The following is a 26,539-nucleotide window of genomic DNA, read 5'->3' as shown; positions in this document are numbered from 1 at the left end:
ACTCAATCTAAATGGCCATGTACATGTAGCCGGCATGTGCCATTAAAATGCACATTGTGTTTTGATCTTGTGGCCCCAAACATTCAAGAAATCCAACCCAACTGAAAAAAAAAAAAACAAAACAAAACAAAAAACGATGTACTAAGATTTCACTTATGGTAAACATGCTAAATTTAAGTCAGTGACACATTGTGAGTATCCCATTAGCTGAGGCTAACAGGGCACTAATTAACAAAATAATGCATGATAATACATTGTATTTATGTGTGTATACACTTTGACCAGTCTTGGGCTCAGGATTGTGACAGGAGCAAATGTCATGGAACCAACCTGGTATTGAATGGGAATAAGGATACATGTATCAGTGATCTATCACTAGTTTCAGAGTAGCACCAATGTTCTTTTTTTTTTTTCAACCTTGTGCAGTGGAGTTTGTCTGTGGTTGTTGTGATTTCCATGGTTTACTGATATACAGGTGGAGTAAATTTAACAAACTGTGGAGGTTACCGACATGTTGATTTCTGCTGATTTCTGCCACATGGTTTCCAGGGGGGTGTTTCATAAAGCTGTTCGTAAAGTTACGAACGACTTACGGACGACTGGTGATCAGTTCTTGTGCTGAATTTTGGAAATTCTGATAAGTATAGCGCATCAGAACTGATCACCAGTCACTCGTAAGTTCGTAACATTACGAACAGCTTTATGAAACAGGGCCCAGGATCAGCTTCATTTAGGCAGCAAATTAATAAATGGACATGCACAGCAATCACTACGGTACTGGTACATTCATGATATTCATTACTCATTTCTCATTGGTTCTAGTTGCTAGGGATTGTGATTTATGAAACAGCGAGAAATAGCAATAGTTATGTGCAATGTGGAATTAATTTGAAATAAAAGGAAGAAAAAGAGAAAAGACTGTTACAATAAACCTAAACAAAACTTTGTTTTATTTGTTTCATTGAATGTTAAGAATCTGAAATCAAGCATCATAATATCTATCTCAAATACTGTGATTAATATTTAAGAGTGAGGTGTACACTGTACATTAAAAGAGGCTGACACTTCTCCTTGAACATCTTAGAAGTACAGTAGTAGAAATAACAAACGGAAACAGAAGAAAACTGACCGGAAATGAATATAAGTTATTAGTGGAAAAATGAGCAAAGAAATGAATATAAGTTATTAGTGGAAAAATGAGCAAAGAATTAATGGGATTGTGTGAGACAGAGTAGCCGTTCAGAATGCACAAGTGTGTCCAGCATGCTTTAGAGCCATTCCTCCCCATTTATTGAACATGTTATTTTCCGTTGTTAGTATTATGCATTCAGAGCTAAGAGCCAAAATATGCTTCTCAATGAAATTAAGCAGGAATTTGATTAACAACCTGTACTTGGGTGCCAGAGGAGAAAGTCAGGTGACCTTTTCTCCATCCGTGAGGAATGCCAATCCAATAAAGTCATATCTGTCGCCTTCCAGGGTAGCGTTTCTTCTAATATTGTCGGTATCCATATTATAGCAGATTATGCGTCCAAATCCACACATGAATATCGGTGCCGTTTCCATGGTTTGCCCGAGGCCCTCGCTAGCTGTGCCTTCACACGTATTCCCATTCATGGCTTTTAGTTGGAAGCCCCCGAGCTGTATTCTTCAGCACAGAGCTTTGACCACACTCTCAATGCCATGTGGATTTTTTTTTTTTCTCATCCTTTATTGTTTGGTAGTAAATTTTTGTGATGCGGGCTTTTTAGTGCTCAGCTCTTTCTGACTTTGTTTTTCAGACTTCTTCCCCTCCACCCTGCAACTTCTGCCTTTAAAAATCATTATGAAAATAGAGTTTGCCAGTTTGGAAAAAAAATAACCCTCCACATATGAGGATTTAGCTATCCACAGTAGATGTTAAATCTGTCATTTTTTCCTCTGGATTGCTTTGTGTACGTGCTTTGTGTATATTTTTGTACCTTTTTTTTTTTTTAAACAATACCCCTCTCCCTTGAGAATTCTGATATAAGGCATTCTGTGTAATGAGCAAAAGTAAGTTTTTGTCCTACACTGATGACAGGACTTGTGTCCTGTAAAAAAAACCAAGACTCAATAGATTATCCAGACAGTAAGTTTATCAAGCCATACTGTCAATACAAAGAAAGACATTCACAGTCACTTAAAGGGATGGTACAGTATTGGTGGATATGAGAATTTGGCCTTTAACTTTTTGTGAGATACGAGGAAAACACTTATGAAATAGTACAGAGTATTCCATTTCAAGAGAAATTCAAAGTTTATTTAATGAAAATTGGGTTTTAAATGACTGAAACATCCAAAAACAAAGTAAAACAAAGCGATCATAATAAAAGGTGGGTCCCACACTTTGTTGAAATCACTCTGTTTTGGATATTTCAGCCATTTCAAAACCAATCCTCATCGAATAAATGTTGAATTCGTCATGGAATCACATGCTCTTTCTTATTTCACGAGAGGTTTCTCATTATTTCACCAAAAAATGTTAGAAACCTGAAATTAGGTCTCAAACAAAACTATACGATCCCTTTAAATTCAGTATTTTTGGCTACTTCGTGAACACTGTTCGCTACATCAGCAGCTATTTCTGACCTTTGACTGACATTTTGTGGTACTGAGAGCAAAAAGACTGCTACCGAGAGAAGTCAGTCCTGAGTTGAAAGTACTGGGCCCTGTTTTATCAAGATAAAGTTAGCGTTGATTGTGAAATCAACGCTAACTTTATCCAACTTGAAGTCTGCTATAACTTTAAATCAACTGCAAGTTTCCGTTTTACAAAGAGACTTAATAGTCGATTATAGTTATAGCTCATCACCATGACTTAATTATTGATTTAGTCAAAACTAAAAACACGGGACGAGGCTGGTTTCCGGTACTGTCTGCTTAAAAACAAAACGATACATTAAGCAAAACAAACAACAAAAACATGATTGTTTGCCATGGCTACGGATTCGTAGTCTGCTAGTGCGACGCAGTATTATTAGCGCTATACAGCCGCTGAATTAGAAGTATTAAGTTTGCAACAAAACCCCAAAATACGCCGTTTTGCGTTGTATTGAAAAAAGTAGGTCGATAGATCTAGCACATCCCGAGCTCAACGAAAATCTGCGTACGCGTGTACCGTAAAGATTCCGCACATACGTAGGATTACTTCAAGTCTTAATTCAATAGGCTGAAGTCCTGTGTTTACGTGTAGGATTATGGAAACTTGTGAGAGTGTGGCGATTACAGTAGCTTGTTTTTACCTCTACGGCGCAGATCGGCTTTGTAAAGAATAGATCGCAAGTCTACATCATCAACATGTCGAAATTCTAGATATAGACGCTCTAATCAGCAGTACGCCACTACGTGTTACGGTAAACGACTCGCTGAACGTTAAATCTATAACCTGGTGGGCTGGATCTCAAGTTACTGTGGTACTCGGTGCTATATATAGAATTAAACTCTTTATTTTCTGTATATGCCTACTAAACTCTTAATTAGTATCTATTGCCGGCTGAACTAGCTCTACGTAGCCCTACGCACGTCAGAAATCACTGGTTTCCTCGCATGATATGGGTTCTTTACTTTGGCAAGATATGCATTACACACAGACGCGGTTCCAGTTCCAGTACTGTACACTCGGTTACTTGCTTGCTGGCGGTAGCTTGATTGGCGGGCGGACGGCGTGCCGAGGCGCCGGGCGCGCAGGCTGGGATTGCGACTGCTGTCGAGGGTGTTTGCGTGCAGCAGTCGCGTAAGCAATGCGTGCAGATCGTGAATTTCATGCAAGGAAAAGACCATAATTACATGAAAGAAACGCAACAAAATGTTAGAGAAAGGTTAGCATTTAACAGACAAACATTTGTGACAAGACCCCAGCTAGACTAGGAAAGTGTGACAGTCATCTTTCTTCTGTAAATTGCCTTACAATTGAGTCTACCTAGACTGTTTCTACTTAAAGTTGATATTTATCACCTGTTAAGTTAATCATAGATTTGGAGCGGTTGAGAAAACTTATGTGTTGACTTTTTAGGAAGTTGGAGTTGATGTCAACTCCGGGTACCCGTCTTGATAAGACGGACTTCAAGTGGATTTGGAAATTAATCACAGATTAAGTGGACTTAGGGTTGATTTGAGAGGTTAATCATAGATTATTTTGACTTAACGTTAAATTTATCTTTTGATAAAACAGGGCCCTGGTAGCCAATTTGCTTTCTAATAGAGACAGTTAATAAAGTGACTATTACACAAAAGTAGCTGTGTACAGTGTAGGACGTGTATCATGCATTCAGTGCTCTAGTCTTTTACATTGCGAATAGACTGAAGCAAGATTTTCTGGAAAGGCCAGTTAGAATCGCCATACAGTTTTAGTTCCTTATCTAGTGTATGGATTGATTTTATTTTCTCTCTCATTACGTGGTACATGTTTGTAGAGTGGATAGTAATACAAGTGTGATGTAAACCTGTTCAGTGATAGTTTTAAAGTGAGAAATCTCCTCGCGTAAAGTGCTATACTCATCGTATCCACCCCTGCTAGCATTTTTTTTTTTTTTTCACAGGACCCTTTAAAGAATTCATGTGAAGTCTGTATCTACCTTTGATTCAACCTGCATATGAGTCATACTATAAGTGTGAAGTGTATTGCAAGTGTTCATTAATAGATATTGTGGCAAGTACACCATGTTATTACCGATAAATCAGTCGCATAGAGTACTTTCAGTATCATACCAATCCGCAGTATCTGCTTTGAGAATCACGTGTAGCTATGTAATATGCTATCAACAATTTTACCTCAAACGATTCTGCGTTTATACTATTCCTTCACATCCCATACAGTTTTATTTTGGTCTGTTTTTTCTCCTGCTGTAGATAGGTTGGATTTTGAAAACATCCACAAAACAGAGTGACTTTCCATTGTGACATGCATGGATGTGTAAGTGATTGCACTATGAGGTTGTTTGTGGAATTCAGTACTTGCTGTAGAAGGTGGCATGTGTGCCATTTGAACTGTAATTGCGTATGGGCTGCATATAGCGTTCGTGCCCGTCTAGAATCCCTTTGTATTAATGTAGGGCATCACACATGTGGGGCAGTTGTCAAATGCCTAAAACAGGCATACAGTGTATATGCACTCAATTTTCCTTTGCCGTGTGGTGTGTGTTTTTTGTTTGTTTGTTTGTTTGTTTTTTTTTTTTTCTGTTGTTTGCTAGGGCAAAGGGGACATGCAGTACAATATAATGGACTTTGTAGTACCAAGGGGAGTGTATTGTATTTGTAGCAATGCATTTTAGTGACAATGCCTTTGATATCATTGCCTTGATGCTTGATGAGTTCACTTGAAGTAGAAAACTAAAGAAATTGAATACCATTTCTAACTTGCATTTTGCGTACTTGGAAGCCAGGTGAAATTTTATTTTTACCATTCAGATTGCCTTCTTCAAGTCCTATGCTTCATGCAATAAGATTTTGAGGGATATGACCTGTCACCAGATTTTGATGGGGAAGATGTTCATGCGTAGACCCCATTTCCAGAATGTTTCCCTTTTAAGTATTCACATACCTTCATGCATGTTCCCCATTGATCCCACGCCCTTCAATAAAGAGCGAAGAATAGAATACAGCTGCTGTAGATCCCAATTATGAGAAATTGCATCTCAAAACTATGAACATGTTTGATAAGATGGGGAAATGTAAAGTTTCTCTTTCATAGTGATATGCTGCTACAATCCCAAGTAATGGCCTTCACTTTCCTTTTTCTCTTTCACTTTCTCTTTTTCTCAGAGGATGGCAAAGAGCTCCAGGCAGCTCTCCAGGAGCTCTCGGGCCAGAAGACCGTTCCCAACGTCTTCATCAAGGGCACCCACCTCGGTGGCTGTGACAACACCATCAAGGCCAAGTCGGACGGCAAGTTGGCGCGGCTCCTCAGCCCGCCGCCCTCCACGTACGACTACGACTTCATCGTCATCGGAGGGGGTTCAGGAGGCCTGGCCGCATCAAAGGTTTGTGTGAAGAGGGAGAGTAGTCCAGTTTGTTTGGAGAGGGTGAGGTGCCTGACACTTACCAACAAGGCGGGTCCATGACATTTGCTCCTGCGACAATTGCTCTCAGGAAATATGTGTATGCCAAGCCAAACATGAATTATAAAACATGCGTTTTACCTGCAAACATAACCCTAAACCTAAACCTAATCCTCACATCAAACTACCCGTAAGCCTAAAATCCTGTTGCAACCCTAACCCTAACCATTAAGTTTGTGGAGAAAATAAGAACTGAGCAATTGTCGCAGGAGCAAATGTTGTATCACTGACAAGCCTCATGTAATTTGCTTGTCAGTTTTCAGGCTCATTGCACCAGTGTACGTTATTGCTTCATACATGTAACTTTTAAAAGAAAATCAACAGTACAGACACAGATGTACAGACAGACAGACAGACATACATACAACCTGTACAGTTACACAGACACAGACACACACACACACATAAGAGTGCTGAATCATGAGATCAAATGCAAGAAATAATGTGACAGTTTTATTCAGCAGTTACAAGCTTTTGAATACTAGTCACTTCCTCTCTGTGTGTGTATTTGCATAATAATGGTTTTCTTATAACCTATCCCAGTCTTAATATCCATTATAAATGGAAGAATGCATTCTTCTCTGTCAGATATGACCATCTGTGTTGTGTATACTTTTGTTTGTACCATTGTTGAAAAAAAAAAGAGGCATTTTTAATAGTTGAGCACTGTGGCAGTGAAGAGGTGGAAATATGAAGTACAGGAAGGGGCATCAATGGGAAATATTTGGATATTTTTGATACAATGCAGTAAGTGGTCAATATTCATTGTGCCACATGTTCAGCAAGATACTCTGGGTGTAATTGAAAAATGAGACATATGTAGGATTTCTGTTATCTCTCTTCCCAGGAAGCAGCGTTGTATGGCAAGAAAGTGGCTGTATGTGACTTTGTCTCTCCTTCTCCAAAGGGAACAACATGGGGTAAGAGATGAATGATTTGACTTTGCATGAAACATTAACTTGAGATATTGCATAATGTTGTTTTTTCTCCCTTGCTTTTGGGCTGTCGATTTGACAGTGTAGCAAACATGTGGATGATCAAACTCTGAATCAGTAACGAGCCTGAGACTTGTCTGTAAAGTGATATCAAATCTACACCTGTTGTCTGATATTCAAGCATATTTATATATCATGTGACATCATATTCATTTCATTGTCTGTTTTCTTACACTTGAGTCGATAGCGTACTGTCTTGGTTGCATGGCCATATATGAGATATGACTATCGCAGCATTATACCATGTTGTACGTAGAAATAAAGGTGTACCCAGTATGCTATGTTTGTATGCGGTAAGGACAGATATGAGCACTCTGTATGAATCCCTCTTGCCCTGCACCAATAGTACATGTATTAAAGCTACCACTGAGATATTTGCCAGTTGATCAATTGCAAAAGAGCAAAAACTTATCTCACATAAAGGAGCAAATAGTTTCCGGTAACTCGGTTGCTTTTATCTGTGGAGTGTCGAGCCTGATTGTTTCATGGGATGCATCCTACATAGTTTTGTGGTCAGTGTGAACTTGCCGCTTTTATTGTAGGCGAATGGTTGTGGTGAATGATTCATACAGTAGGTGAACCGTGTATATTTATGCTGCAATTCAGACCCAGATATCACCACGCAAACAGATAATGCAACAGGACCTGGCACTACTCGCTTTTCTGTTTTTTGTTCTTTTGCTCAGCATAAAACAATTAGACTGCAGAGATAACTAATTCAGTGGCAGTGTGCCAAACTACAGATGTAGGTGAAATGCAACAAGAGAATCAATGTTCTTTTGTGTTTTCTGACCTATCCCATAGGCCAGAAACAATATTACTGTAAAATGTGTAGGGGCCTAACAAACATAGCAAAAATATACAAGTAGTGTATATATTTGTTTTGTATTTGGAAATGTACATTGATGTTGTCACACATGGTACAGAATGATCAAATGCAGATTTTAAACATTAGTATCCCATTCCATTAGAGTGCTGTGTAAACCCAACTCTGTTCATTAAAACTGATGGATCACACTTATGCTGAGAATAAAAGGCAGTTGGAACCGTTATTTTTCAAATTTGACCTTCCAAGTGATGACAAATGGGATCAATAAGGTTATTTTAGGTGAAAACAAGCTTATACATCCTGTAGTGACAAAAACATGCAGCTGTTTTCAGTGCCATGAACTGTTATCTATTGCTATGATTTCAAAAGGCAACAACAACCCATATTCCAGTTGCAACCCTTTTTCTCTGTGTTAAATTGTATGCTGTCAACATAAGAACATATTGCAATGAACATTTTTTACTCTTTTTAATTGAAGGAGTGTCCTTGTGTATTTCTTCACGTACCAAGTCAACCCCATTGCTTGCTATTAAAGCCAATACCTATTGGATGTTTGTGCCAGTGGTATGTGGTTTTGTGCCACCCACACACACTCTGCTCCGATGTCTGCCCCCAGATCTCAGCCCAGTTTAATTGGGCTCTTCATTATGATCTTGTTTGTGCAGGACAGCCCCAGTGAATTCTGACAGACCTTCATAGAATTTTGATAATGCAGTTCTCTGAGAGGAGCTGAAAGGAGCTGAAAGCAGTCATTGTTGCCACAAACATTTGATTTGCTAACCTTTTTACCGCACAAAAACAAAGGCAATACATGAAAACTTTAAATGGTGGAATATTCCACATCTGATAATGTAGAGCACCTGAATTCAGATTCCACATCTGAATTTATAGAGGCAGAAATAATCAAGGGACCATTATCATAGGTTGGTGGTAAATGTACTGCTTGCATTTGAAATGTATTATTATGGGTCATGAGGGCCAACCTTAATCAGTAAGCTGCAGAGCAGATATGGCATGGTTTTTGTACCCACTGGAAACAAAAACAATTTCTGCATCCAGTGGAAATGAACACAATTTTTGCATATATATTCTGGAGGATGCATACCTGCTTGCCCAATGCTCTGAGCAAGCAGTCATTTAGTTTGTTTGTCAAAAGTAGGTTGTAGGGACACTGGTTATGTAAATATTCTGGATACTTTACAGTGCTGGTGGTGAATGACATACTATATTTATAGTGCTTGTGAAAAGAATATTTGTGAAAATAACTCTGGATTGACTGTATGTTTCTTTTTTCCCTTCTCAAGGACTTGGTGGCACATGTGTCAATGTTGGCTGTATACCCAAGAAACTCATGCATCAAGCAGCTATTCTTGGTGAGATATCTAAAAATGAATTGCTTATAGTTGTTGAGTTGTTAGAAATGACATCTGAGTGTATTGGTGTGCCATTGTGGCAAGCGAATGTTATTATGATTGATGATTAGAGGAACATCTGCATTTAACTCTGATGGCTTTTATTTAACAACTCTGTGTCATAGAATGATACAAATCAGCTTTTTGAAAACACAAGGAGCTGACATGACAAGTAGTCTTTTGGATTCTTGAAACAGTCGCGCCCCCCCCCCCCCCCCCCCCGGAAATAAAACAAAACAAAACAAAACAAATACCAGAACAAGAACTGACGATTCTATTTTTAGGTTAAGTAAAAGGTTTGTATGCATACTTGATATCTTATTTACAAAGCAAGATTCATATTTGGAAGACTGAAGCGAGATCAGAAATTACTGGTGATCATATGACCACTGGAAGAGGATAATTTCAAACTGATATCCCATTACTTGTGAAGTCATGTTTGTTTTTGTCTCTTTTTCACTTGAACTGTGTACAGGAGAATCATTGCAGGATTCCAGACACTATGGCTGGGAGACGCCAGATAATGGTGAGCATAAACATGCTGTGTCTGCCTTCAAAATGTTCTTTTCTGTGAATGACTGCAGTGTGGATGGACATTGTTTGCTCAGAAGACCATTACGAGATAAAATGCCTTTCTTCTACTTTACTTTAATCTAATGGAATACCCCTTTGTAGAGAAGATGGGTTGGCCTCAGACTGCAATCTTGCCTGGCATTCTATTCCAAAGTCTGACATATCTACAAAATGCCAGGAGTATGGTATAAGCTATAATTTTCGCAAATTTCGGGAATCGCTTCTGGACCACAAATTCAACAACACGCAAACATGTCGCCATGAGCTAGGGTGATAGTGCATTTACGATAGCCTCTGTGTCAGTTTGCAAAAACAACATCTTGCAGAAATGTCAATGATTTCCTCATTGGTGAAAATATCTGTATACTATAAAGTAACAGCTTACACAGTATTTACCACAGAGTTTATGAGGTTCAGTGTCACTTAAATTTGATGAGGGTGTGGTAGGTCCCTCTAACTGTACCTCACATGAGAAAGTGGTTAGTGTCAGAGACTGTGTTATGCCATCCTATCTTTGTCCCTTCTATGATATCTGAATCAATGTTTGATCTAAATTCATGTCATTCTGAAACTGACAGCATGGATTTGTATACTATACTATGCTTGTGTATTACCTGGCATGGAACAGTGTTGGATTCCTAGAATGAGACAACGATATACACTTGAAACAAAGTATATTGAAAGCTTTTTTCAGGCACACCCATCGTTTACTGTGAAACCAGAGACATTTGCGGCATGAAACTGATACATGAAATGCCACTAGCATTTCGTCGCTGGGGCGACAAGACCTCGTATCTACAAAATGTCAAATGTTCAGGAGAGCCAAAAAACATGGCGGCCAAAGCACTGTGGTGAATGGGAAAGCCTTTCCTTTGACATGCCGTGGTGGCTTCATTTTTGGAGTAAGACGGTTGGGATTCAGACAGGACATCACTTAACCTATTATTTGACCGTTAATCATAAAAAGACATTTTCACCAAAATTGCAGATACAAGGTCTTGTCACCCCAGCGACGATTTAATGGTGTGTGTAGACAAGACCTCTTGTGCCTTTTACTTTCGTGAATCTTGGTTCCTTGTGAAATTTTGCAATCATACTTAATGCACACACACACACACACACACACACACACACACACACACATAAAATGGTTTTACAGTACTTGAATTTCAAGTAGTTGTGTAATAATCCATGCATTATTTTGCTAGTATGTTTCAAGGATTTAACATCTGTAGTGTCATCAAGTGTCATGTGTGATTTTGTCTGTCTTCCACAGTCCAGCACAACTGGGATAAATTACGGGACGCAGTCCAGGCCCACATAGGCTCCCTGAACTGGGGCTACAGGGTGGCCCTCCGGGACAAGGACGTGACCTACATCAATGCCTTTGCCCAGTTCACAGACCCCCACACCATCAAGGTCATTACCACTTACTTTTGTTTGTTTTGTTTTAAATGTCTTTTTTTGCCTCCGCCACGAAGTGGTGCCGGAGGCATTATGTTTTCGGGTTGTCCGTCCGTCCGTCCGTCCGTACGTACGTCCGTCCGCATTCGTTTACGCGATAACTTGAGTAATGACTGGAATTTTACCAAACATGGTTCAAGTATAAAGTATGATGGGGCAATTAATTGATTAGATTTTGGGTGAAATCGGCCAAAGGTCAAAGGTCAAGGTCAAATCATTAAATTGTATCTGTTTACGCGATAACTCAAGACTGGATTCAGCAAATTTCACCAAAATTTGTCTGAGGATGATGTATGATGGGACAATTACTTGATCAGGTTTTGAGTGAAATTGGACAGAGGTCAAAAGTCAAAGATCAAGGTCAAATCCTAAAATTTATCTGTTTACGTGATAACTCTAAACTGGATGAAGCAGCTTTCACCAAACTTGGTCCAAGGATGATGTATGATGGGGCAATTAGTTGAGTAGATTTTAGTGACATTGGCAAGAGGTCAAAGGTCATAAGGTCAAGGTCAAATGCTAAAAACATTGCTATTTCCCCCATATCCATGCAATGCCCAAAGGTATTATCTTGAAACTTATTGTAGACATGTACTACTGCATAAAGATTCTCCAGAGAGAGTTTCATGTCATAAGGTCAAAGGTCAAAAGGTCAAAGGTTAGGTGAATATGTTACAATTTCACTTTTCTTGCAAATGGTTCAATGTATCTTCATGGAACTTGGTACATACACATGTACTGACTGGCAGGGATTTTCTAGGGAATGTAGGGGTCATGGGTCACTAGTCAGGGGGTCAAAGGTCAAGGTTAACTCCTCAAAATGTTACTATTTCCCTCATATACTAGTATATGCAATGCTTACATTATTATTTTTAAAACTAAAACTTGATATATACATGTATTCCCTAATGGAGATTCTCTGAGAAATTTCTAGCCAGAAGGTCAAAGGTTAAGGGTCAAAAGTTAAGGGTCAAAGGTCAGGTTTAAATGCAATATCTATATATTTTATACTGTAATTACACTCTTTCTTCATACCTTGAAAATTACTCAATGCATAAACTTATAAAAGGGTAGGTCAGAAGTCAAGTAAAAGTTCTCAATTCCCCAAATACAGGTACCTGCACTCTTAGACAATTATAGCAAACCTAGTTCAAGGAAAGTGAACATTCAAGATATTTCTGATAAACCTGTCATTTCAATATTTTGTCAGTTTTGTGAAACTGTCATAACACATTGTGAAGACATTGTACCGTACACCTATTGGGAGAATCATGCATTATGGCGGAGGCATCAGTCGCCATAGCGACATTTCTAGTTTGTTTTGTTTTTGTTGTATTTTGTTACATGTAATTAGAAGAGTGCAGCTTTTGTTTATGTGTATTTACCTGTGCTTATTTGCTCCTTAGACATAGCACTTTAATTTTCCTATCTAGTTTTGATGTGTTTTTGTGTGTTTATGAATTTCGACATTTGCCAACTTGGCATTTTGTTGACATGGATTTGAAGTGCGATTTCATGTTCAAGTCGACTTTTTACATTGGGAAAGAATGAGATTGATAGTTTGGTAGGTATTTTCATTGAAATTAGGCCTGAAATGAGGAAAAGTTTTGGAATTGCTAAGATTCACATTGTCACTATTATGAAAAAAAGGGATAGTACTGCAACCACACTTGTGAATTACAAGAGACATGATGTCAGCAGCATGTCATAGCTGTATCATATTCTGGTACACAAAAATACCAATTGTTTCATGGTTTGTAATTTCAAAAGTATTGCCCTTTACCCCTGTAAAAGTCTTTGTCTCTAGGTTATCACAAAAGTGCAATATTTTTAAACAAAGGACACAAGTCATTAATTGATTTCATGTTGAAAGGAAAGAGCGAATTTATTTAAGATTTTATGTACAGGTTGGGGGAGGCTTCACATATTATATGTTCACTTTTGCTGGAGCTTCCGCCGTTCTTTTTATACCCCCGCCAAACGAAGTTTGAAGGGGGTATATAGGAATCAGCGGACGGTCGGTCGGGCGGTCAGGCGGTCGGGCGGTCGGGCGGTCGGGCGGTCGGTCCGTTGCAAATCTTGCGTCGCGAACTACTTCCTCAGTTTTCAACCGATTCCCATAAAACTTGGCACAGATGTGTGCCTTGGGTTGTAGATGTGCAAGACGTATTTTTTGACAGTACCCAAAAGTACGTTGCCATGGTAACGGCATATTATGGGCAAAAATGGGTACAAATCTTGCGTCGCGAACTACTTCCTCAGTTTTCAACCGATTCCCATAAAACTTGGCACAGATGTGTGCCTTGGGTTGTAGATGTGCAAGACGTATTTTTTGACAGTACCCAAAAGTACGTTGCCATGGTAACGGCATATTATGGGCAAAAATGGGTACAAATCTTGCGTCGCGAACTCCTCCCACAGTTTTTGATCAGTTTTTATGAAATTAGGTACAGATGTTCATCTGAATATGTTAATGTGCCAGACACATATTTCCGCAGTGGCAAAAAGTGCGTTGCCATGGTAACGGCATGTTATTGGTAAAATATAGGGCAAAATGCTTCGTGGCAAAACTGCTTCATCAGTGTTCTTCCAATTCTCATGGAATTCATATTGAATGTTTGTCTTAGGATATAGGTCAGCATGACACATTTCTTGACAGTGACAAAAAGTATGTTGCCATGGTAACAGCTCACATATTATGAGCCAAAATGATGGAAAATTTTGTGTTGCAAACTACTTCCTCAGTTTTTGCCCAATTTCCATGAAACTTGGTACAGATGTGTGCCTTTGGTTGTAGATGTGCAAGATGCATTTTTCGACAGTACCCGAAAGTACGTTGCCATGGTAACAGCATATTAATGGCAGAAGATCAAGGAAAGATCTTGCGGATTTAACTACTTCCTCAGTTTTTTGACCAAAGCTTATCAAATGTTGTTTTGACCAAAGCTTATGAAATGTTGTTTGGCGGGGGTATAACCAGTCGCTGTAGCGACATTTCTAGTTTCATTTGATTCTGGTCAACTTCATCATCGTTTGGAACTGTGAGTTACATAGTACAATACTGTATAACAAGAGGTGCATGGCGTGAAATTTTCACACACACACAAAAAAAAATGCCAGTTGCACTCAATGCATACAGTGTAGGCAAGAACTTTTGCAAATCTTGGCTCTTGCAAAATTAAAAGGCACACAAAAGTTTCTGGATTTACAGTAGTGCTTTTATTCACTAAGAATGGAGTTTCGAAGGCCACTGCCTCTGGAGTGTTATATACCACACTCTGTGGTCAAAATTCAGATATACAGTGTAGCCCACACTGCTTGCAGCAGCTGCATATTACATGAAGATTGGAGAAATGAGACAAACAAGTCTTTAATACATCTGTGTACCAGTATGTCTCCTAGCTAGGAGACTGGCTTCTTCATAATACCAGAGATGTTTATTTTAATTTTGTGGCATGCAGGACATTTCTCCCAAGAAAGAATTAGCATGCTTGCCAAACAAGTTGTTTTGTTTCTCACTTCCAATATCAAAGTTCCGAGGTGTAACCACTAAATTGATTGTAGACTTGTTTGTGATTGAAAGTGAGTAATGAATATTTACACTATTGTTTCGGTTCCTTTGTTAATTCAAGCCAGTCATATTAAGATATGCCCGCTTCTGTTCTTTGAGGGATGTATTGTCCTGAATAATTTTGCGAGTTGACTATGAGTGCCTGTTGACCTTCGGTTGCCATTTTATTTCAGTACAAATTCTGCATTGTCACAAAGTTTATGGGAGTTCTTTGTGGAAGAAAAGTTCGCTAAACTGAAGTACCCTTATAGTGATGTTGTGTGAAGAATGATTTTGTCCTTTCCTTGTGGTATTTTCATGTTTTTGTTGTTGTTGACCAACTAAATCTGTTGTGTCATATTTCTTTTGTGTGCAGTACAGGTGTAGAGATATGCAAATGTTTGAAATGGGCCGTGGCCATAATGTTAGCTGTAGATTTTTATACTGATGCTGTGTAGCGGGCGGTATTTGCTCTCAGTTGTAAGAGGGGGGGGGGGGGTGGGATGCACATTCTGTCCTCTGTCTCCTCTTCCTAGTTATGAAACCATGCAAAAATTGCCCCCCCCCCCTTTATAGCTGACACCACTAATGCATAGTTGCCATTGCTGTGGACTTTAAAACCTATTAGTGGTCACTGGGCATGTGGTCATTTCCTGTTTGATGAGTAGTAAATGCAGACATAGCGGAAGCCATTTAAAACGTCACGCGAGTAAATAGTGGTAGATAAACAAGAGAACACTTTCAACCTCTTTTTTTCCCCTGTGCATTCGGGTTAGATGTTCAGGACAAACAATACGGATTATGATAGATGGCAAGCTGTGCTTGGACAGATTGAGGTGATGCTGCTGTTGCTAGGCAACAGCTGATTTTCAATTCCATTAATCAGGAGCACCTGTGAATTTTGTTAGTGATTAGGTTTTCATGATAGTTCTTTGACTTGATATTGTGCCTGTAGTTTGTCAGCTGACATTTAAAGGATGAGAACTTACTGGACTTTGTGTTCTGTTAATGTCCTTTTTGCATCATGAACAGTTCTTAAATACAGGTTTGCTTGCCACATTATGGCTAACCAAAAAATTTAACTTATTAATGCTTTTAAAGTAATCATTTTGAAATGGCGGTTGATTTATAACCCAGTGAACATTGTCTCTCTCAATTCTTTCTTTTTTAGATTTTTCTGTTTCGAAGAGTAAGCTGTGAGAGTGATAATTTACCTCAGCTTTTGTGGCATTTGCTCTTAATTTTCACTAGGTTCACCTTTTTGTACAATGTATGATTGAAAAAAAAAAATCTTCAATGCACTGTATTTTTCAGTGCCTTCTGTAGGTACACTTGTAGTTGTTACGTGCTCATGTAGTCTTTGATAATTGTAATATCTCGGAATGAGTTTATGAACTTTGATTTCATGCATCCATTGCTCATTTGGAAATACTATTGTCTTGCAACAAATTGTCCTGCATGTAGACTCAACAAACCAAGAAAGTTTTCTATATTTTTGTCTCTTGTAAAGGGAAAATAACTTCAAAATTTGATTTAAAAAAAAGAGGAACAGATAGTGAAGGAACTCACTGCTAAGTTCTGCCCAACAATACGTGAGTTCTTAACATATTTGCTCTCTTAAACCTTCATTGTCCTAAGCACATCCTCAATTCCCTCTTCCATTTCCCTTACAAGTTCAGTAGGTAGGCATTCTCTTTCGTTCTTTCCTTTCTTTCTATTTATTCCGTTTTGCCTCATGTCCTTTCAGTCGTATAACCCAGAGTCAAGTCATGTCATGTTGTGTTTCTCCTGTTTTGTTCTGTCCTGTTTTAAATCATTTTGTGCTGAGTATTTGTAATTAAGTATTCTCATATTAAAGAATTGTTTGAGTGGTTCACAATATGCAAGCATGCTTTTAAGAGAATTGCTCAGTTCTTTTTTCCTCTAAACATAACTTTGTATATTGCCACTATGGATGCATGCATCTTTATTTGTTAATTATCAGTTATCTTTCGCATAGTAGAATCTATGCCTATGATATACCTTTAATTCCTGATTTATACTATGTTATGTTTTGTTGGAAAATAAAGAAAGATATAAATGAATTGCATTGAATTGAATTGAATAATGTAACCTTTTAGGAAACATTTTAAGAGTTGAGTTGTACCAGTGCCTTCTACTCATGGGGCTTGCCTTATTCTCTAATCTAAATAGATGGAGAAGTTCCAACTCTTAACCCGGTCCATACTGGATTCTGAAATCCCCATAGACTTAATACACATGCCACCAAGCTCCTGTATGGAATGGGTTAAGTGCAATATGCCATGGACAGTGTATATGAGTTTACTCTCTGTATCATAGAGAATTTGAATTTGATCTGATAGTATCGTAGGAACACGCAGAGATATACGTGTATGATGGCATGAGTACTGTGCTTGTCTTTGTCTGTAAGAATACAAACAACAAACCACTGTAATAGTCAGACACCGGAAGGAAGAAATCTTGTTCTTTTTTTTTTTTTTTTTTTTGGCAACTGACTTTTCTGTTTCATTACCTCTGTTCCAATTTTCCACAACTTCCTCCTCTTTCTCCTCAACAGACGGTGAACAAGAGGGGTAAGGAGCAGGTGCATACAGCAGAGAGGTTCTTGATAGCAACTGGAATGAGGCCTCGCTACCCGGACATTCCAGGCTGCAAAGAGTACAGCATCACCAGGTACTGTCCCCACCCTCAGAGCTCCATCTCTTTCTGTAGTGATTAGATGAGACGCCCCCCTCTTCCCCATTGGCGTCTCAGTGTTTGACAGTTCTTTTGATCTCACAGATATCATGCAGATAAAAGACTCTTCTGGTGCACAATGTCTGGGATGTCTGTTTGGGTTGATAGGGGAAAGGGGGAGGTTTGGCATTGTAGTACACATAGTACATCAACGGAAGCACACTCTTGTATGTTAGGGGCCAAATGGACCAAAGAATTTGAAAGTTTTTTGCTGTATGATGACTTAGAAATGTATCAAGGGCTTTAAAGAGTATTAACAGTGATGATATCTCTGCTTTTAATGTCAAAATGGTAGGGTAATTGTGTTTTGAGTTGTTCACTTTGCTTTCATTGTGTTTCGAACCATCTATTGAAATTTCATGGGGTTTAGGACTACCTGTGACGGAGGGCTGCCTTTGTTACCTTTAATAACTCCCAAACCTTTGTATGTTCTGGGCTCTCTCCATCTGGTATCTTACCTCAGTTTCCTTAATTTTTTGTTTTTTGTTTTTTCCTTTGGCTGCTTGCTCTTCCCGTCTCTCCATCTTGGATTTAAATTCAGAATTCTCAGTCAGTTTGTTGATCTGTCTTGTTACTCTTCCAGTTTGCCTTTCCCAATATGTCCTCATCTGCAATTTTCTCCATCATTGCTGTCTCCTGCTTTCAGTCTTTCATAATCTTTCCTTCTCTGCATATGAATTTCCTCTCTCTATTCTTCCGTCGTGACTAATGTCGTTCACCTCTCGCATCCCTTGACGCAGTGACGACCTCTTCTCGCTGCCGTACAACCCTGGCAAAACGGTGTGCATCGGGGCCTCCTACGTCTCGCTGGAGTGCGCGGGGTTCTTGGCCGGCATGGGCAATGATGTCACCGTCATGGTCCGCTCCATCCTGCTGCGAGGCTTCGACCAGGACATGGCCGAGAAGATCGGCACCTACATGGAGAAGCACCACATCAAGTTCGTCAGGAAGGCCGTGCCGACCAAGGTGAGTAGTTCGTAGAGGGTGGGCTTTCCGCAGCTTTGCGACCTGCCAAGCCACCAGTCTGGTATCGAGCACACACTTATCGCAGACCTACCTTGAATCATTGATGAAGGAAACTTTTACCTTTTGATACCTGTAAGAAAAAGAAAAGTAAACACATAGTCACATAGTCCTTCATGATCTGGATGATGAATATGAGAGAAAAACTTGACACAAGCTGATTTCTGTCTCAAAGTTCTTTTTGCTTTGTAAATCAGAGCTATCATGGATTGTGTTTGTGATGGCAAGCTCCCGACTCTAGGTTTTGTCATTTATATGAAAGTTAAAAGTTGGTCTTCATATCCAGTTTATAGTAATGAACTCTCCTCATCCCGAGACTTGTCATATTGTGTCCCAGCCTAAAGCTTGGAGGGAGGTAGTGTCTCTGTTTGGAAATCCAGTCACATGCCACTCGGGTCATGTCATTCATTCATTAGGACATCTTTTAACACATTTCGTAGACCATGAAATGTATAATGTCACAGTTGCTTGTTTTGAGCTCTACTGACATCGGAGAGTGTTTGTGTATTCCATGACCTGTAATAATTTGGTTTTTTTTTTGTTTGTTTTTTTCCTGGAATATCTCTGCATTCTGTGTAATCATTTTGTGTGTATTTCTTCAGAGTTGTTAGGCAGACCTCATGACCATGTGGTAAAGTTCTCATATTTACTTGTTTGGCACCTTCATGAAGTGCATGCATGACGGTGTAACAATTGAATAACCTATTCAAAGTTCTGTGCATTCATTGTGATGCAGTGTTGTGTTCATCTTGCTTGGTATGTTCATGATATGCCTGACTTAGCCAAATCAATTATATGAAATATTGGAAAAAGATGCACTTTCTGTCTGCACCCAGATTGAGATGGTAAAAGAGGGACAGCCCCCAACTCTCAGGGTTCACTACAAGAAGACGGAAACGGGCCAGGAGTCATCCATAGAGGTCAACACCGTGAGTATTTGTTGGCCTTGATTTCTCTCACATCTTTCTCCTATGTACATGCAATTTGGGAAATGCAACGTCCAGAGTGCATGAGGTTGATATCACGTCCTGTTTCTCCATATATGATTGTTTGTTTGTGTGTGTGTGTGTGTGTGTGTGTTTGTAAATAATGGGTGCACTCAATATTCAGCAGGAACAGATCAGAATTTTCTACTTACCTGGCAGTGGATATGTGTTAAATAGTAATGTATTTCATTATGTCAACATGAGACTTCTGTCTGAAGATTTATGAAACCAGATGGATACCGACCATTTTGGCTTTCGCTTTCAAGGACAAGTTCACCTTCATTAACATAATGATTGAGAGAATGCAGCAATATTAGTAGAACACATCAGTGAAAGTTTGAGGAAAATTGGACAATCGATGCAAAAGTTATGAATTTTTAAAATTTTTTGTGTTGGAACCGCTGGATGAGGAGACTACTAAAGGCTCGTGGTGTCATGAGTACAACAGTATAAGAAAGAAAATTCAACATATTTTCACTTTTTTCGCATAATGAAAGAGCACTTGACTTGCCTCTTTCTAAAGGAATGGGAATAATATTACCCATAACATATGTCAGTTAACAAGTCAAGGGAATGTGCACTTTTTTCAAAAGATTAAATTTTGTGAAATTCTCTGTATATTTTCCTTATATTGTTGTACGCATGTGACATCATACACTGCAGTAGTCTTCTCATCCAGCGGTGACGGCACAAAAACTTCAAAAATTCATAACTTTTGAACAGAATTTCCGATTTCCCTTAAACTTTCAATGATGTGTTCTACTAATATTGCTGCATTCTCTCAATCCTTATGTTAATGAAGGTGAACTTGTCTTTAATAGAGTTATGCTGAGTTTTTGAAGTGAGCAAGACATACTGCAGTATCTCTCTCTTTTTGTTTTTATCTCTTTGTTTTTGATACAAATTGACTTTGAATTTTCTATGTCATTTCACAACTGTATAGCTATGATGCTCACTGAACACAATGTTATGGTAGTCACTTGACTCATAGGTTACCTGGGTGATATATCTCACTAAATTGATTCCTGCGCCAGGAACTGCATGTTGTCTTCATTTAAACGGTCAGTGTACTCTTCTATGTCCACCAGGTCCTGATGGCGATCGGTCGGGACGCGTGCACGGACAAGATTGGGCTGGACCAGGCAGGAGTCATCGTAAATCCAAAGTGAGTCTTACATGGTCAGGCATTTGTCAGGGGAAGGCACCATTGTTTTCGAAAATCATTCTCCCTGATCTTTGTGTCAGTATTTCTTGCACTGTGAAGAAGACAAATGTGAAAGCAAAGTGGATTTATTGCATGTGAAATCTGTAGTCAGAGTCCAGTGGTGTCCACAATTTTTCTCATACTACGTACGCCCTCCTGTGTAGTGATTGTAGGATGAGGTTGGCTACCTAACATGGGGTAATTGGGCAAGACTAGTCAAGTGACCAGCAAAAAGGTCTTTGCTGATCAGTAAGGATATCTAAACTATGCCTTTCAATTACCAATTTTTGGTGCCTCTGTTGTGGTGGCAAAGATCACAGCTCTTGAGGAGAGTGCCATCTGGAGATATTCATGCCTACGCATTTCATGTTGATGGCCAGTGGGTGAGTTGAGCAATTTCAGGAGTAGAACTGACTAACTGAATTATTAATCAGTGGGAGTGGTGCGTAGGACAGACTTTCTTCCGACCATGAACAGAAATTACATTCACACACCTCAAAAGGCTGTCACACTGATGCACTTGGCATTGACATTCCAGCTCCGCCCCTATGGCTATAAGTGCGATCAGTATCATGGAGGCTTTTAAAAAAGGTTTCTGTGTTGTGTTTCTGTTCACTCTGATCTCACACAAACACATAATGTATTCAAGCTGGGAAATGACAACTTTTGCAAAGGCAGACTTCACATTTTCAGTGGAGTTGAATTAAAATTGGCAGTTGAACTGGAAAAGTATAGCAAAAAGTTATACACTTTTGGTTGTACACTAGATGGTTCAAAGGTTGCATCTAAAGTCTAATGTGATCTTTAGAAACTTTTCATTTTCATTTTTTGTTGTTGAGAATTTCTTCCACTTTCATCATTTTTTTGCATTTCTTCAACCCGTTGAAGATGAGTCCTGAATGTACTCGGGCAGGTGTCTATGGGAAATGCGTGTTATAGCAAAATCAGTCTGTCCTCAACGAATTAAAATCCTTATTGCTTTGAAGGAATGGCAAGATCCCAGTCACCAACGAGCAGACCAACGTGCCACACATCTATGCCGTTGGGGACATTCTGGAGGGTGGGCATGAACTGACACCAGTGGCCATAGAAGCAGGGAAGCTCCTGGCTAGGAGACTGTACAACAACCACTCGAGACAAGTAAGCACCTGGGACCAGTGTCCAATCACTGAATAGTGCTGTTGGAACCTGTGATTAGAATTTCAAGTCTGCACAAGTATCTCTACATGATACTGGAGTAATTGTTATAATAAATGAATCAGTACTGAGAAAATTTATATTTCCAAAAAATGACTAGAAATTTGAATACCAACTTAAATCAGAATTTAGATAAAGTAGTGATATTTTTCTTATGAACATTTACAATGCCAGCTGATTAATGGTAATTTTAGCTCCAGAATTGAGTGGGAAAATGGCACTTGAAGTTGTCGTTTTTAAGGACGATATTATTTTTGGACTGCACACTATAGGGAGAGTGCACTAATGCATTATGTGTCTTTATATCTTCTCTCGTGTAGTGTGACTACGTCAACGTTCCCACAACTGTCTTCACTCCGTTGGAGTACGGGTCATGCGGCCTCTCGGAGGAGGACGCCATCTCGAGTTTGGGGGAGGAGAACATTGAGGTAAAGAGCAGACATTCTCTTGATGGTGCTGGGTTGCCATGGCAATACTCATTATTGCTTAGGTGGATGATGTTGTGGGAATGCCTTCTACATCCTTTGAACTTTGTGTAATTAATTCCAACAATTTATGTATTATTCAGACCTATTCAGTTTGACAACAGTCTGTTATGTCCGCCTTAACTGGGGGCCTTCCAAAATGAGAAGAAAAGATGATTCAATGACTTATGCAACGAGTCAGATGCATTGCTGTGTCAGTCAGCTGGTGTTGGGTGTACTTCAAGCAATGATCTACCCCCCTCGTGTTGTGCCGGAAATACTGTAAAAGCTGTTATATTCATGAGAATTTGATTTTCATGAATTTTGCAAATCACTGTTGGGCCACAAATTTAACAACACACGAAAGTATTGCGAATGGACAGGCATTAGTGCACGTATGATAGCCTCGCTGTCAAATCGCAAAAATTTTCCCGACCTCATTCACGGAAATATCTGTTATCGAAAATAACAACTTTTACAGTAGACATTAACATTTACAGCAACACCTAAACCAAACAGGTCTCTGGTGTTAGCTACTGGCTTAATTTCTTCCCTAATGGATTCTTGCCCATAGCTGACGCTTGTGCTACCATGTTTTCTTTGCAGGTGTACCACACATGCTTCCAGCCCCTTGAGTTCACTATCTCACACAAGCTACCATGTTTTCTTTGCAGGTGTACCACACATACTTCCAGCCCCTTGAGTTCACTATCTCACACAGAGAGGCCAATGCCTGCTATGCCAAGATCATCTGCGAAAAGAACAAAGATGTGAGTTGAGTCGCTGCGTAATTCCCTCTCAAAGTCTAATTGCAACTTCGGGAAACATTCTGGGAACCCCCCTCAAAAAACAAAAAAAAAAATAAAAAAAAAATAAATGAATAAAATGAAATAAGTGAATAAATAAATAAATGAATAAATAAATAAATAAGATAAAAAGAATTAAAAAATGAATAATTAAATAAAATAAATTCATAGAAAATAAAAGAATAATAAAATAATAATAAAGATAAAAATAGGAGTAAAAATGAAAAGGAAATTGAAAGTAAAAACTTAAATATATCTTCTTTTCATCCGCTGTGTAATATCTAAAAGTTTGCAGGCAAACCAAAACTTGACTTTATTATTTCTGAAATCAGCAAAAATATATACTGTATGTAGATTTTTTTTCTTTTACATACCGCGTTACATCATTGCATTCTCTTTCATTTGGTGATATGCAAATTAGTGATATTCGTCTTATTTGTTATATTTCTCCTTTCTCCGACATTTGTAATAATGGGAATATGCAAAATATACAAACAGAAATTGTGAATTTACAAGTAAACTAGCACCCACATTTTAGGTGAACCTTTATATTGGAAGTAAGTCTTGAATAGCGTGAAGACTCGATGCAATGGTTGCCTGTCAAAGCAGAAATTAAAGATTTCAAAACCACATTCTATGAAATTAAATACATTTAGAAGCACCAGATCAATTGAAAAGCCTGTTAAGTAGGTCCACATGAAAAAAATCTTTACTAATTTGAATACATTATTGATCAGGCAGTTCTGCAAATATTATGACCCTCCCCCCCCCCCCCCCCCCCGGAAAAAAAGAAAGAAAAGCCAAGTGAAACTTGACTAATTATGAAGCTGGTGCCATATTCTCCTAATGCTCTGATACGTTTCTTTTTTCTGTCTAACTGCACATGTAGGAGAGAGTGATAGGATTCCACGTCCTGGGTCCTAATGCTGGGGAGATCACACAGGGCTTTGGAGTAGCCATGAAGGCCGGTGCTACGAAAGCCCACTTTGATGCCACAGTAGGCATCCATCCCACGTGTGGAGAGGTAAGCCCATTTCCCCTGCTACTCCAAGGTATTTTCCCCCTCCTGGTATTATTCTGTCCCTAATAACTGTCGTGGCCTGCTTCCCATTTTTCTGATTGTAGGTAGAAGTTGAACTTTGTGGAAATTGTTGTATGCACAAAAAACACTGAGCTTGTCAGATACGGTAACAGTATGATTAACCATTTGTAAAGATGATGCTTATGAACAGTTTGATCTGGGTGACTACTTTTCACATCATGTGTTATTGCACAGGTAAGATCAGGAGCAAAGACAAACCTTTCCCAACAAAAGCAGTCCTGTTTGGTTCACTCAAGATTGAGTTCAAGTGTATTTGATGGTATGATCTGAATGTCCTCTATTCTTTATTCCTTCTTGCATACAGACTCTCTTTAAGAAATGAAATAATGCTGATAATGATGTAAATGCTGAACGTGATTAAAAAGCTAGTGTACTCCTTTAGCATAAACTCGTATGATTCATTGTACTTTCCTCCCTGTCTGTTTCCCCTCTCCTGCAGTTGTTCACGACGCTGCAAATAACTCGAAGCTCAGGTGAAGACATCACCCCACAAGGTTGCTGAGGTTAAGCCCTACCGCGTTAGTTCCCGCGTCATCAAACTAATCTGCCTGAGAATCCAACAACATTAAATGTGCTTGCATGAAATATCTGCCACTGTGCTCTAATCTGTGTACATGGGATCTTAAATCATTCTGTTTCAGCTAAACATGCACTGCGTTTTCCCCAGTGTACACAGTTTATTATGACCTGGAAACTTGGTTGGAAAGTCCAGAAGCTTTCTTTTTTTTATGCTCTTTCACTCAAAAGACGAGCAAAACGCTGAAAGGTTTTACTCTCGTGAAATGATGCGCAAAACTTTCATCAGTGATCAACTTTGTTTTAACACCAATGAATGCCCTCCAGTAGAGAATATGTGTTAGTCTTCCTGAATCCACTGATATTGTACAAATAAAGGGTAAGGGGATGAGGATGGGTTGAAAGGGGACTATTGTGGAAATCCAAATAAACACACACGAAAAGCGCATTTGTATTAAGCAATATCAAGCACAGTGGATGCGCAGTTAGTCTCTTGAGAGTGGTTGTTAGATTGGTAGGCAGATTTGATTTGTTGACGTGGGAACTGTAAGCGGTGGGGTTACTCCGTCTTTCTCATTTTTTTTTTCTTGGATGGAAGCTGTGTTAGATTGGGCACTGGAGCAGTGTGAATGCCCAGCATGATGACGGCCATCTTTGTAAACCCATACTCAGGGGCGAGGTTGGCTTGACGAAACCCTCTGGCACAGTTTCTAAAGAAGTTATTTTTTTGTGTATTATTTTTTTTTTTGAAGGAATTTACTTATATCAATCCATCTGTAACACATTCCTGTGTCTTGTGTAGAATTTTGGCTCCATTTCCCTTGGAACGTGAAAAGTATTTAACAGCAAAAATTTGACAGAGCCAGTGGAAGCAATAACAGGTGACTAAGTTCTCTCTGTAATTAATTCGGGGATTACCCATGCTCGTTTTTCGAACTGATCACAACAGGGGAAGGAAGAACGGATCTCAGAAGTCCAGGAAGTGGTGCGGCTGGATTAGATATTTGAAACAACCTTTTTCATGCTTGAGTCTGTGCATTGTAAATACATGAAATATAGTATCTCATGCAATGGAGTTCTTGACAGCCAAGAACCACATGTGAGTTATGTCTGTACAGAGTTGTGTGGCACAGTGTGTTATTTCTACAATAGAAATTTTCATGTTTGTCAAAAGTGTACCTGTATTAATTTCTCTTTTTGTTTTTTTGTGTTTTCTTTTTTTTTGGGGGGGGATGTTTTGATTTTGCTGTGTTTGATTTATTTTTGGAGTCTTACAACCCAGCAGTAGCAAGCAAGGGAAAATTCTGTGTAATATTTACCATTGTTATGTAACTTGTGTGCTAATTGTGTGCAAGTTTTTCACTGTGTCATCTATGTTTTCTGGGGTTTTTTTTTAAGATAAGCTGGTCCCAAGTTCGACTGCCATGACCGTAAAAAGGCAAACTGAACTTGTAATTGGTATTGTAGAACATATAGCAGCTAATATGTGACCTTCAAGGTAAATTTCAGCTCACTCTTGTGATGATCAATACTCTGCTTTTGTTGTGTGTTTTTTTTTTCTTTTTTTGTTTGTTTGGTGATATG

At 39.0% G+C, this 26,539-nt stretch overlaps 1 protein-coding gene across 1 annotated transcript in view; it reads left to right on the top strand.

The window, feature by feature from the left end:
- The window catches only part of LOC140242367 (thioredoxin reductase 1, cytoplasmic-like), a 50,501-nt gene extending 24,966 nt beyond the window's left edge, over positions 1 to 25,535 (top strand). The window contains exons 3-16 of the mRNA XM_072322107.1: positions 5,782 to 5,999; positions 6,925 to 6,997; positions 9,206 to 9,274; positions 9,789 to 9,839; positions 11,163 to 11,305; positions 17,479 to 17,594; positions 18,398 to 18,623; positions 19,517 to 19,609; positions 20,755 to 20,831; positions 21,857 to 22,010; positions 22,388 to 22,495; positions 23,206 to 23,301; positions 24,227 to 24,361; positions 24,879 to 25,535. Of these exons, the coding sequence (XP_072178208.1) occupies positions 5,782 to 5,999; positions 6,925 to 6,997; positions 9,206 to 9,274; positions 9,789 to 9,839; positions 11,163 to 11,305; positions 17,479 to 17,594; positions 18,398 to 18,623; positions 19,517 to 19,609; positions 20,755 to 20,831; positions 21,857 to 22,010; positions 22,388 to 22,495; positions 23,206 to 23,301; positions 24,227 to 24,361; positions 24,879 to 24,941 (1,622 nt within the window). The 3' untranslated portion in view covers positions 24,942 to 25,535. The remainder of the gene's footprint in view (positions 1 to 5,781; positions 6,000 to 6,924; positions 6,998 to 9,205; positions 9,275 to 9,788; positions 9,840 to 11,162; positions 11,306 to 17,478; positions 17,595 to 18,397; positions 18,624 to 19,516; positions 19,610 to 20,754; positions 20,832 to 21,856; positions 22,011 to 22,387; positions 22,496 to 23,205; positions 23,302 to 24,226; positions 24,362 to 24,878) is intronic.
- Positions 25,536 to 26,539: the final 1,004 nt, after the last annotated feature.

This window comes from Diadema setosum, chromosome 2, assembly GCF_964275005.1.
Source record: "Diadema setosum chromosome 2, eeDiaSeto1, whole genome shotgun sequence".
In the NCBI taxonomy this organism is placed as follows: domain Eukaryota; kingdom Metazoa; phylum Echinodermata; class Echinoidea; order Diadematoida; family Diadematidae; genus Diadema; species Diadema setosum.
Note: the sequence above shows the minus strand (reverse complement) of the source record. Positions and strands in the feature narration are given on the sequence as shown.